The sequence below is a fragment of the Stenella coeruleoalba genome (assembly GCF_951394435.1).
Source record: "Stenella coeruleoalba genome assembly, chromosome: 21".
Lineage (NCBI taxonomy): Eukaryota > Metazoa > Chordata > Mammalia > Artiodactyla > Delphinidae > Stenella > Stenella coeruleoalba.
Genome location: NC_137167.1, coordinates 2381001 through 2393180, shown reverse-complemented (window position 1 = coordinate 2393180; position 12180 = coordinate 2381001). Strand labels below are relative to the sequence as shown.

The window sequence follows — 12180 nt, the reverse complement described above, 5'->3', positions numbered from 1 at the left end:
AGTTTTATATCTAGAGTTCTTTCCTCACACCTTCTCCCATGGAAAAGGGTGCCTTATACTGTTTGTGAAAAGGCAGGTGAGCCAAACCCCCAAATCTCCCAACAAGGAGTAACAGCAGGGCCTTCAAGCTGGGAGGGATTTGTCCCAGAAAAGCCAGTTTAGGATCCTGACGCTCAGTGACGCCAATACCTCCATCTCCCCCGTCATGAAATTCCGCACATTTACAGGCAGGAAAGACTCACAGGCGTTTTCTGCTCTTCTAGGGGTGAAGCTGGCCCACGGCCAGGCCCGTGTCCCCCCTCTTCTGCCGCCTTCTCACACACGCTCCGAGGCTCCCGGTCACCTGGTGCCCGCACATCGGAGGAGTGTGACTTTGGTTTCAAGCTGCTGGTGAATTCTCTGGACTGAGTTTTTCTGAAGAGAAACAAATGTGGAATTATCAAAAACAGTCTTTAACAAAGACAGCTTTCCCAAAGTAGAGGTCTGCATTCAAATTACATGGAAACCAGTAATGGGTACCATTTACTGAGCGCTGATGGTAGGCTGAGCCCTTTGCTAGGTATTTAAAGACATTAACTTAATCCTCATAACAACCCTGCGAGGAAGGCGCTGTTATCCTTGCTTTGCTGTAAGAGGCTCAAAATAATGGTATCACTCATCCGAGGCCACACAGCAGCCAGGACTGAAACCCGGGTCTGCCCGGCTCCTGGCTCGGAAGCTAAACAGCCAGGGCACACGGCCTTTGTGTCATCAGCAGCAAAGAGTCCCTTTCTCTCCGTGTGCCCACTTACGGCTGTGAAGTCACAGGACCGCGGCACGGAAGAGAGGCCCACGTGTCTGTTCCTAGTTCCCCGCTTGCACGGGGCTGCCAACACTTTGCAGAGGCCACCCTGGCACCCAGCCCAGGGGACCCATCCCCTGCCTCACTGCTCCCACCCAAGCTACCTTCCTGTCTCTGCAGTTGATTATGTCGCTTCCTCATTCACCACCTCCTCACTGTCACAGAATAAGGTCCAAACTCCTAAACCTGGCCTTCCAGGCACTTCAGAGCACGGCCCCCCTCACCCCTGTGCACCCCAAACAGGCGGAAGGACTCACCATCACCCAAAGCGCCATACATGCCCCATCGAGCGGTCTTGATGACCCCTCTGCCTGCATTGTCCTGCCTGACCTTCTGTAGCTGGAAAACTACTTACCTTTCAAGGTTCACCACCGTGGATCAGGATGATGGGCTTGGGGAACCCTCTGCCTGACCTTAGTCCCAGTGCACACCACAGCCTGTGTGTCTGCCTGTTTCTCCTCCTGAACTGCAAGCTCCCAGCACCCAGCACAGACAAGCACCCTCGGGCCCACTTCCTCCGGGACCCCCGGAGCCTGAAGCCCGAGGGGTCCCCGTGCCTCACCCCTCCCACAGCTGCACTGTTCCAGCGCGAGGCTAGGGAAGCCCAGGGTCACCGGGGGACCACCTCCACACCCCAGCAGGAAAGCGAAACGGCTGACATGGTGGCGCTGTGAAAATGAAGGGAGTCGCCAGAAGTCTGAAGGAAATTTCCAGAAACTGGGAGTCACCATGCGCCCTCAAGTCCCACCAGGCCCCCCACAGGGTCTGAGAGCGAGAGGCCTCGCAGCCCCGTTGTGTGGTGCCTGGCCAGTCCCCCACGGGCCTGCAGGTTCATACCTGAGCTCCCGCACCTCCTGCCCCGACTTCAGCCGTGCCCTCTGGGCACGGATCTCATCACAGAGCGTGTCGTAGGGTTTATCGAGGTGGTGCTCACCCATCACCCACACCCAGACTTCCTCGTCGGCTCCCAGTTTCCAATGAACCGATTTGCCGTTGTCTGCAGGCAAAACAGAATTTGGATGAACAAGTGTCTTTAGCCATGGGTTAGGATGTTTTCCATCATTAAAGTATCTGAAAATCAGATGAGGCAAAGCCCGTCCAACCTGCTCAGAATGAGCAGCATTCCCAGGGCGGCGGCAGTGGGCTGCAGTACGTTTGTTTGAAAATATGATGAATGTGGTGCCCCTTTTCTAAGTGAAGATGCAAGATGGGAAGAAAGCAGGCATTGTCTGCAGTATGTTTAGGGTAACAAAGCAGCATCAGGCACCAGAACATCTACAGCCTAAGAATCTCCCTGCAACCCGGCTGCTCCAGGGCTTGGGGTGTCCACTACATTTCTAGGTTTCATTGCTGAGTACAAGGCAGCACTTGAGAGTCAGACCAGCTTTAGTCTAAATCCTAGCCCTGCCACTTAGCTGTGTGGCTTGGACAAATTATTTAATCTCCCTAAGCCTCAATTTTCTTATCTGCAAAATGGGATCTCCCTAAGCCTCAATTTTCTTATCTGCAAAATGGGAATGCTAACATCTACTCAGGAGGATGGCTGTGGGGAGGCGGTGACAGCCGTGCAGGCAGGTCCCCAGGTCTGACACACGACACGTGACGGACTCACGGGAGAGGCTGGCGCCACCGTCCCTCTGTGCTGTTGACAGACGGACGTGCCAGCTCAGAGACTCGGGCCAGCCCATGAGAGATGACACGCCCGAAGTGTGAGACGCGGGGAAGCTACTTGAATAACCGAACTTGCGCCTGCTCCCAGCAGGGGTTGTGTTACATTCTCTCTAGTTCCTGCTCCTCAGATGCGGCCACACAGGTCATGTTCCCTGAAACCTGGGACGGTGGACCATTCCCAGGAGAGGGGGTGGGCAGTCCTAAACCTGAAGGCCCCAGAGGGGACTCACCAGGGCTATCATGGTCCACGGCTGGTCAAGATGCCTGGGCCTGAGGACCCACACTAGCCAGTGGTGTTGAGTGTGTGACATGGGCAGCAGCTGGCATGCAGGCCGGGCCGTGGCCATGCCACAGGAAGTAGAGTGAAGGTAAAGAGGCAGAGGTTTTGGGGCAGGAAGGGAATTAGATAGGATGTGTCAGATTTAGCGGCCCTGACAGGGGTCTCTGCTCTGAAGACACTGGGGTCCTCCAAGGGGCCCACACAGCTCCCTGAACCCAGGGAGGGGGAATCATTCCCGTAAAGTGAGTGTCGGCCTGGTGCCCTCTGCTTCGTACCAAGATAGGGGGGCTAGCAGGGCCTCTGTGTAGCTCCTTCCACAAAATCCTACTGTGTTCCTAATGCTGGCAGGATGCAGAGCTGGGTGCTGTGGAGATGTGGGGTGAAACATCCTCCTGCAGGTCACCCAGAGCCTGGGAGAGAAAGAGTAGGGTGGTAGGTCACTGACTTAATGAACTTCACTGCATATCTGCTATGTGCCAGGCCCTGAGGTAGACACGCGTGAACACTTACAAACAAGACAGACCAGTCCCTCCTTCTAGCTGGGGGAGGCAGGTGCTGACCAACTAGTTACCTAGAGAAGTCGCAGTAACTGGGGAGGGGTGTTGAAGTGCTGCGGGATGTGTGGAGGGCCGGGGACATACACCGTAACCACGAGAGATTTAAGTCCATTGAGGATTCAGAGGACGGAGGATGCTTCAGAAGGACAGGGAAGAAATAAGAAGTTCTTTGTGTTCAGTTTGGGAGGATGGATATGGCATCTGGACAGAGAATAGGGGTGGGTTTGGTGCTGGACACAAGGAACAGCATGACCGAGATCAGAGAAGGGAATCAACGTGGGGCCACGGGGAACAAGGGTCTCCGTCAGAGCTGAGAGGCTTTAGAAGCAACCTGGCCGTGGGCTGAGGCTCGTGCAGGGGGAGCAGGTGGCCGCCTGGCACAGGTCCCAGACACCAGGCTGAAGGGTTTAAATGTAGGCCCTGTGCTGCATAAAGCCAGAAAGTGGTGCTAAAATCCCAGGGCTTCTACCAGCGCTTTACGTGACCATGTATATATCACAATATTTCCCCGAGCCAGAGTTCCCTCTTTGATAAAACAGAGGTAATGAGTCTGAACTCACAGGCCTGTCACATGACAAGTGTTCAAAAAGCATTAGCTCCATGTTCTTGGTCTGAGTGACCAAGCAAGAGTCCACACCTGTAAGACATGACACCATAAAACTCCTAGAAGAGAACATAGGCAAAACCTCCTCTGACATAAATTGTACCAATGTTTTATTAGGTCAGTCTCACAAGGCAAAAGAAATAAAAGCAAACAATAAACAAATGGGACCTAACCAAACGTATAAGCTTTTGCACAGTAAAGGAAACCATCAACAAAATGAAAAAACCACCTATGGAATGGGAGAAAATATTTGCAAATGATACAAACAACAAGGGGTTAATATTCAAAATATACAGACAGCTCATAGAACTCAATATCAAAAAAATAAACAAACCAATCAAAAAAGGAGCAGAAAACCTAAACAGATGTTTTTCTAAAGAAGACATACAGATGGTCAACAGGCACATGAAAAGATTCTCAACTTCGCTAACTATTAGAGAAATGCAAATCAACCACAATGAGCTATCAAATCACACCAGTCAGAATGGCCATCATCAAAAAGTCCACAAATAATAAATGCAAAAGAGGGTGTGGAGAAAAGGGAACCCTCTTACACTATTGGGGGGAATGTAAATTGGTGCATCTGCTATGGAGAACAGCATGGAGGTTCCTTAAAAAACTAAATATAGAGCTACCATATGATCCAGCAATCCCACTCCTGGGCATATATCTGGAGAAAACTCTAAGTCAGAAAGATACATGCACCCCAATGTTCATAGCAGCATGATTTAAAATAGCCAAGACATGGAAACAACCCAAGTGTCCATCAACAGATGAATGACTTAAGAAGATGTGATACACACACACACACACACACACACACACACACACGCACATGCGCGCGCACACACTGGAATATTACTCAGCCATAAAAAAGAATGAAATATTGCCATTTGCAGCAACATGGATGGACCTAGAGAATATTATACTAAATGAAGTAAGTCACACAAAGAAAGACAAATACTATATAATATCGCTTATATGTGGAATCTAAAAATAATACAAATGAATCCATATCAGAAACAGACTCATAGACATAGAAAACAAACTTATGGTTACTAAAGGGGAGAGGGATAAATTAGGAATATGGGATTAACAGATACAAACCACATAACAGGTACATAAAATAAATAAACAAGGACCTACAGCACTGTATAATTATTGTACTGTATAATTATACCTAATGTATAATTATATTCAATATCTTATAATAATCTATAATCACATCTAATCTGCCAAAAAACCCCAAAACCAAACCCTATGCTGTACACCTGAAACTAACGCAGTATTGTAAACCACCTCGACTTCAATTATAAAAAGAGTCCAGGACAGTACTGTGCAGGTGGTGCCAGGACCAGGAAGCCCTGCAGCGCGTCCGCACGCAGGGAGGACCTGGACCAGGCGGTGTGCAGCGGGTGTACAATGATGTTGCAAGAGACAAAGGGTGGAGAGAAGAGGGGTGAGGCCAGCCGGGCCTGCGCGAGGGGAAGACAGCCTCCAATGGGGCGATGGCGTCTGGGCGGCCGAGGCAAGGAAGGACTCAAAGATGAGGCCGAAGGTTTGAGAACGTGGGATGATAAACAGTGACGTCAAGAAAATACATGTGTTTGAGGCGTTAGGTAGTGAACGTTTTGGGAAACGAAGAATAAACTATTTTCAATTTTACTAGAAACCCAGATGGCAAGGTTGAGCACATACCTGAAACATGGAATTGAAGTTTAGAGTAAGGTCAGGATGCACAGTGTGAATGTGGGGATTACTTTACAGATGCCATCGTGGACACCGCTGGCCCAGAGAATGAAACCCAGGAGAGACCCTCGGAAAAGCATGTGCTTCGTCAGGACACAGAAGAAAAGACAGGGGAAGGAGAGTCCTGATTCAAAAGGAAAAAGAGGGAGAGGGAATTCTGACTCCTAAATAACTGGAAGGAGAGTGGGGAGGATGCCTTGCCTCCAGGAGAGGAGAGGTTCCGACCTCAGAGACGGTCACTTCAGACAGACGGGGCAGGCTGCACGGGGCACAAAGGACTGGGCACAAGTTACTAGGGGAGGAGCAAAGAGGGTTCGGCCGGGCTCAGCAGGCATCACTGAGCTCCTGCCACAACCCGCTGTGCCCGCGGGCAGGACAGAGCAGTCCAGGAGCTCAGGGGAACGTGGACACTTCCTTTGGGTTGCTGGGAGGGGAAGGAGTATGGACGCCAGGGACCAGGCCGGGGATGGGGACACAGGGACAGGAGAGAGCAGGGAAAGAGGGTGCTTTTGAGGAGAGAGAAAAGCTCAGCTGCTTAGAGTTGAAACCTGGCTGCACGGAACCACGTTCAGTTCCCAGTGTGCCTCCTTAAGGTAAAGGTACAAGCATGAGGGGTGTTAACAGGGCAGGCACTGCAACTCGTCCTGACTTAATGCTCTCCAGGTGTCCTGGGCCTCCTGCTGACTTCAACTCAGAGGACAGTGAGAGAGGGACCTGTTACAGCGCCTCCACTGAATTATGAGTTTGTTTCCCAGTCTTTGACTCACGTTTCTATGCTACAGTGCTCTCAAGTTTGCTCTTAGGGACTCAAGAGGCAGTGCTGTAGAATGTCACACAAAAACAGTGACGGGTCACGCACGTCCCTGGCAAGGCCACGGCCAGGCCCATTCCGCTCTGACGGGGGAGGGTGACGCCGCTCATGCAGTGCGTGTCGGGCCCGCAGGGGGCAGGAGGCAGTGCCCGGAGGTGTCAGCGGGGTCGCCTCCTCCACTGAGGTCAACGCGACCCCCGGAGCTATGACTGTGCCTCAGAGTCAGCATCTGGTCTCCGCTCCGACTGATCCACTTGGAGGGACGAGCGCAGTAGCAGGTGCGCACGAGAGGGAGAGGGATGGAGAGAGGGAGAATTGCATGCTCTACCCCCACTGAGAGAAGACCACGGACTTGGAGAACAGAAGCCAGAAGAGCAACAGAACCAGGGCCCCTAACGCATCATGCATGAACTACACCAGGGCTGACGGAAGCAGGGCTCCTACCAACCCCAGGCTGCCGTGTCCATATGCTCCCTGAACTCACAACATCCCAGGACTCTCCCACCACTCTGGCCGCTCCTCTAGGTCACCCACCTCCAACCCAGAAACCAAAAGGTGAATGAATGCCTGGCCGGGGGGGGGCCTCCGGGACTCGGGTGCTATGGTCATGTCCCTTCTGACTGATGCCCGTGCCAGGCCTGCCTTGAAATACTTAGAGCACCACTGAGGCTGTTACTAACCCTACTTGACCACAAGGAAATTGAGGCTTAGGGAGGGTAACTTGCCCAAGATCACAGAGGTGGTGAAACTGGAACCAGAATTCAAAACTCGGCTGTGAGATGGTAAAAGCTGTGTTTCGAGCCACCTCTGACGCATTGTCCAAACGGAAATACTTTTGAAAGCAAGAAAGGAAACCCACCAACAGGAATGGCAGGAAATGGAGAACGTGCAGGGCTCTGCTGAGCAAGCTGGGTGTGGGGTCACTGGCATGTGCCCTCACGGCCCTGCAGAGCTGGACAGCTCCAGCCTCACGTGCATTTAGTGAAGGACAAGGCCCAGTCCTACAGGCACTTCCTGAAGTTAACCTGGTAAGAATCCTGCAGTTACTAACACAGGTCCATCCTTGAAAACTTCAAAAATATTTATGCTTACTATAGAGACAAAAGGACAGGAAGGAAGTTGGAGAATGTGCATGGCACCATGGTCCAGGGAAGCAGGTGGTGGCACAGACAAGTGAGAAGGTGAGCCAGGAGGGAGGCCCGCTGAGTCCACAGCTCGTGGAGGTGAAAGGGAAGGGCAGCCAGTGAGCATCTGCATCCGGTTCTCAACGCGTAAGACACCAAGTCCGTTACACTATGCAGCCCAGAGTGAGGGGCACAGACAGGGCTGGGACCAGTGGCTCAGAACAGACCTGGAGTAGATCTGGACCTGAGTTCAAACTCTGACTCCACCGGTGACCCACACAAGTTACTTTCTCCAAGTTTGTTTCCTTATTTGTAAGAATAAGGGGGGCAACGTTCACCTCCCTGGATTCTTGCGAGGATTAAATGAAACACATAAATACAAGGCTTCTGGCTGGCACACACTAACAGACAAGCAGGTTGGTGGGGAAAACCTCCCTGGGATGGAGCAGGTGGGATGCAGTGAGGTCAGGAGCAACCAGGGGACTCCCGGGTTTCTGGCTTTGGTGACTCAGGGCCACAGATCATGGTGGAGATTGAGAGGCAGGACCAGGCCTGGGGGTGGGGAGAAATGTGGTGATGCTGATTAACTTGGTTTTGCATCAAGTTTGTAGGGCCTAAGGGTCTTCTGAGCGGAGATGCTCATTGGGTAACTGACATGGAAACCAAAGCTCAGGTGAAAGGTCTGGCTTTGAAATGCGGGTGTGAGAGTCTGGCATAAAGAGCAGAAGAGATGCCCCAGGGAGAGAATACAGGGACCCTAACCTTAACCTAGTCTCTGAGTCTGTGACTGAGCCTCAGGGAGTCTGTGAGCATTGGGAAACTACACGAAACGTCCTCTGTGTGCATTTTCCTGGTCCAAGCTTTTCATAAGTTTTCCATGGAGTCTATGGGCCCCTCAATCCCACCTCAAGGTTACCAACCACCGGTGTAGAGTGAGACTCCCCTGGGGAACACGGGTATTCAGGGTCAGGCAGAGACGAAAAAAGAAGCCGTCATGGAGACAGCAAGTGACCATGACACCAACAAGAGACTCTGAGAGGCAGCTCACAGGGTCAGACGCAGCTGAGGAATCGACTGAGGTAAGAACTGACTCTAGCAGCAGAGGTCACCGTGCTGGGTCAGGAATGAAGGGAAGGGAGGGGAGGAAGTAGACACGGCAGGTGGCACAAAGCAAGGCTTTATCATGATTTCATGAAAAAGGGAAGATTTTGCATAAAGGAACTTGCCTGAGAATCCACAAATGAAATTTCACAAGCCCGAGTCTGTTTCAGGGGCACACGTGGAGCCTCTCGGGCACCACACACGGTGCCCAGAGCCCAGCCTCCTGCGTGAGGCTTCTGCCAGCTGGAGAGAGGTCCATTGCTAGGCAGCCTCCTTTGTGTGTGTTACCAGAGAGAATCTTACAGAATAAATGCTCCACGGCAGGATGCCGATGCAAGCATGTGTTCAGACGCGAGCAGGGCACCTAGACAACAGGAACTGTTACAAAGCTCCAGGTAAGCTGAATGGGTGGAATGTTTGTTGACAGCATTGGCTCCGGGAGAGTCAGACTCAGGGCCACTTACTAGCTGCTGCCCCGGGCAAGTTATTAAGGTCCCTCAGCCTCATTTTCCTCACCTGTAAAAGGTGAACGGTAACTCAGCTCCAGGCTTGGCTGTGACTATTTAATGAGATGATATATTTAATCACAGAGTTCAGGGTCTGACATGCCTTCAGCTCAATCAGTGCTGGCTGGTGCCATGTTTACTGTCTAGAGCAGTGCTGTCCAGTGGGCGCTCTGCCTGTCATTATACATTTTCTAGTAGCCCAACTAAAAAAATCAAAAGAGGAGTTTGCCCAAGATGATGGAGTAGAAAGACCCTGAGCTCACCCCCTCTCACAAGCACACCAACATCACAACTATCTGCAGAACAACCATCGATGAAAAAGACCAGAACCTTCAAGAAAAGATATTCTACAACTAAAGACATAAAGAAGGAGTCACGAGACATGTACGCCAGGTGGGTGACCCATAGGCTGGAGAATAATTGTACTGCAGAGGTTCTCCCACAGGAGTGAACATGCTGAGCCCCTGTCAGCCTCCCCAGCCCAGAGTTCCTACACGAGGAAGATGATCCCCAGAGCATTTGACTTTTAAAGGCCAGCAGGGCTTAATTTCGGGAGCCCCACAGGAGTGGGGGAAAGAGAGACTTCACTCTTAAAGGGCACACACAAAATCTCACATGCACCAGGACCCAGGGCAAAAAGCAGTAATTTGATAAGAGCCTGGGCCAGACCTACGTGTTGGTCTTGCAGAGTCTCCCAGAGAGGTGGGGGTGGCTACGGATCACCCTGGGCCCATAAATACTGGTGGCGGACATATCTGGGAACATTCTATTGCGAGAACATTGCTATTGGTGGCTGCCATCTTGGCTCGTGAGCGCCAAGATCTGGTCCCACCCAACAGCCTGTAGGCAGCACTGCTAGGATGCCTCAGGCCAAACAACCAACTGGATGGGGACATAGCCCCACCCATAAGCAGGCTGCCTAAAGACTTCCTGAGCCCACAGCTGACTCTAGACACACCTCTAGACTTGGCCCTGCCCACCAGAGGGCCAAGACCTAACTCCACACACCAGTGGGCAGGCACTGACCCTTCGCTCCAGGAAGCAGGCACTAGTCTCTAGACCAGACTCATTGGCCAGGAGGCAGACACCAGAAGCAACAAAACTATGATCCCACAGCCTGCAGATCCAGCCCACCCACAGCTCACCAGACCCTACTGTGGGACCAGCTGGGACCTGGCCCTGCCCACTAGCAGGCCAGCACAAGCTTCAGGACACCCCAGACCCCAGACCCAACTGTGCCAGCAACTGGCTCCCCAACCACCAATGATTTGAAATGAGTTCTGGGATCCCTGGGCCCTGCAGCCAGACTCCAGGACCTGGCTCTGCCTGCCAGCAGTCCAGCACTAGCGCCAGGACCTACGTTCACCTGTCAGTGGGTGCACAACATCCCTGGAGTCTTTGGTACCCTGATTCCACTCACCAGTGAGCCAGCACTAGCCCCAGGGCCCCCTAGGATTCCTCAACCAGTCACCTCATGGCCAGATCCATCTACACAGCAGCCGGCAGCATCCACACAAGGCAGGGCCTGAGAACCAACCAGGCTGGGGACCAATCAAGCCCCCCTGATGGCCCGCACACTCAGCCCCTATGACAGAAGGGCCGACACAGTCCTCTTAGGGGGCACCCCTAGAGCCTATACCTTGAGTGACCAGGTTGGGAGTGCGCTGCTGGGACACACAGGACATCTCCTACAGAAGGCCACTTTTCCAAGGCCAAGAAACATAACTAACCTACCACATACATAAAAATACAAATAACAACTTAGACAAAATGAGGCAGCATAGGAACATGTTCCAGATGAAGGAACAAGATAAAACCTCAGAAGAAGAACTAAGTGAAGTGGAGGTAGGCAATCTACCCAAGAAAGAGTTCAGGGTAGTGCTCGTACAGACGATCAAAGATCTCTGGAGGAAACTGGATGCACAGAGCAAGAAGTTCGAATTTTTTAACAAAAGAGTTAGAAAATATAAAGAACAACCAAACAGAGAAGAATACAATAACTGAAATGAAAAATACACTAGAAGGAATCAATAGTAGACTAAATGATACAGAAGAATGGATCAGTGAGTTGGAAGACAGAGTAGCAGAAATCACTGCTGCTGAACAGGAAAAAAGAAAAAAGAATGAAAAGAAATGAGGACAGTTTAAGAGACCTCTAGGACAACATCAAATGCACTAACATTCTCATTATAGGGGCCCAGAAGGAGAAGAGAGAGGGAAAGAGTCTGAGAAAATATTTGAAGACATAATAACTGAAAACTTCCCTAACCTGGGAAAGGAAATAGTCACCCAAGTCCAGGAAGCACAGAGAGTCCCACACAGGACGAACCCAAAGAGGAACATACCAAGACACACTGTAATTAAAATGACAAAAATTAAAGATACAGAATATTAAAAGCAGCAAGGGAAAAGCAACAAATAACATACAAGGGAAGTCCCATAAGACTATCAGCTGATTTTTCTGCAGGTCAGAAGGGAGTGGCACAATATATTTAAAGTGATGAAAGGGAAAAACCTACAACCAAGAATACTCTACCCAGCAAAGCTCTCGTTCAGATTCGATGGAGATATCAAAAGATTTACAGACAAGCAAGAGCTAAAAGAATTCAGCACCATGAAAGCAGTTTTACAACAAATGTTAAAGGAACTCCTCTAGGTGAAAAAGGCCACAACTAGAAACAAGAAAATTACAAAATGAAAAAGGCAAACATACAGTAAAGGTAGGAGATCATCCACACACAAAGCTAGCAAGGAGGTTAAAAGACAAAAGTAGTAAAATCATCTATATCCACAATAACCAGTTAAGGGGTACACAAAACAATTAGATGTAAAATATGATATCAAAAATAGTAATTGTGGGGGAGGAAAGTACACAAGCAGGGTTTTTAAAATGCATTTGAAATTAAGAGATCAGCAACTTAAAACAATCACATATA

At 50.6% G+C, this 12180-nt stretch overlaps 1 protein-coding gene across 3 annotated transcripts in view; it reads right to left on the bottom strand.

Annotated features, from left to right (window-relative positions):
* Window positions 1-12180, bottom strand: part of SH2D4A (SH2 domain containing 4A) — a 75807-nt gene that overhangs the window by 53955 nt on the left and 9672 nt on the right. For all 3 annotated transcript variants that reach the window (XM_079909138.1, XM_079909139.1, XM_079909140.1), the window contains 2 exons: window positions 1679-1838; window positions 243-414 (listed from right to left, as the gene is read on the bottom strand). In XM_079909138.1, the coding sequence (XP_079765264.1) occupies window positions 243-414; window positions 1679-1838 (332 nt within the window). The remainder of the gene's footprint in view (window positions 1-242; window positions 415-1678; window positions 1839-12180) is intronic.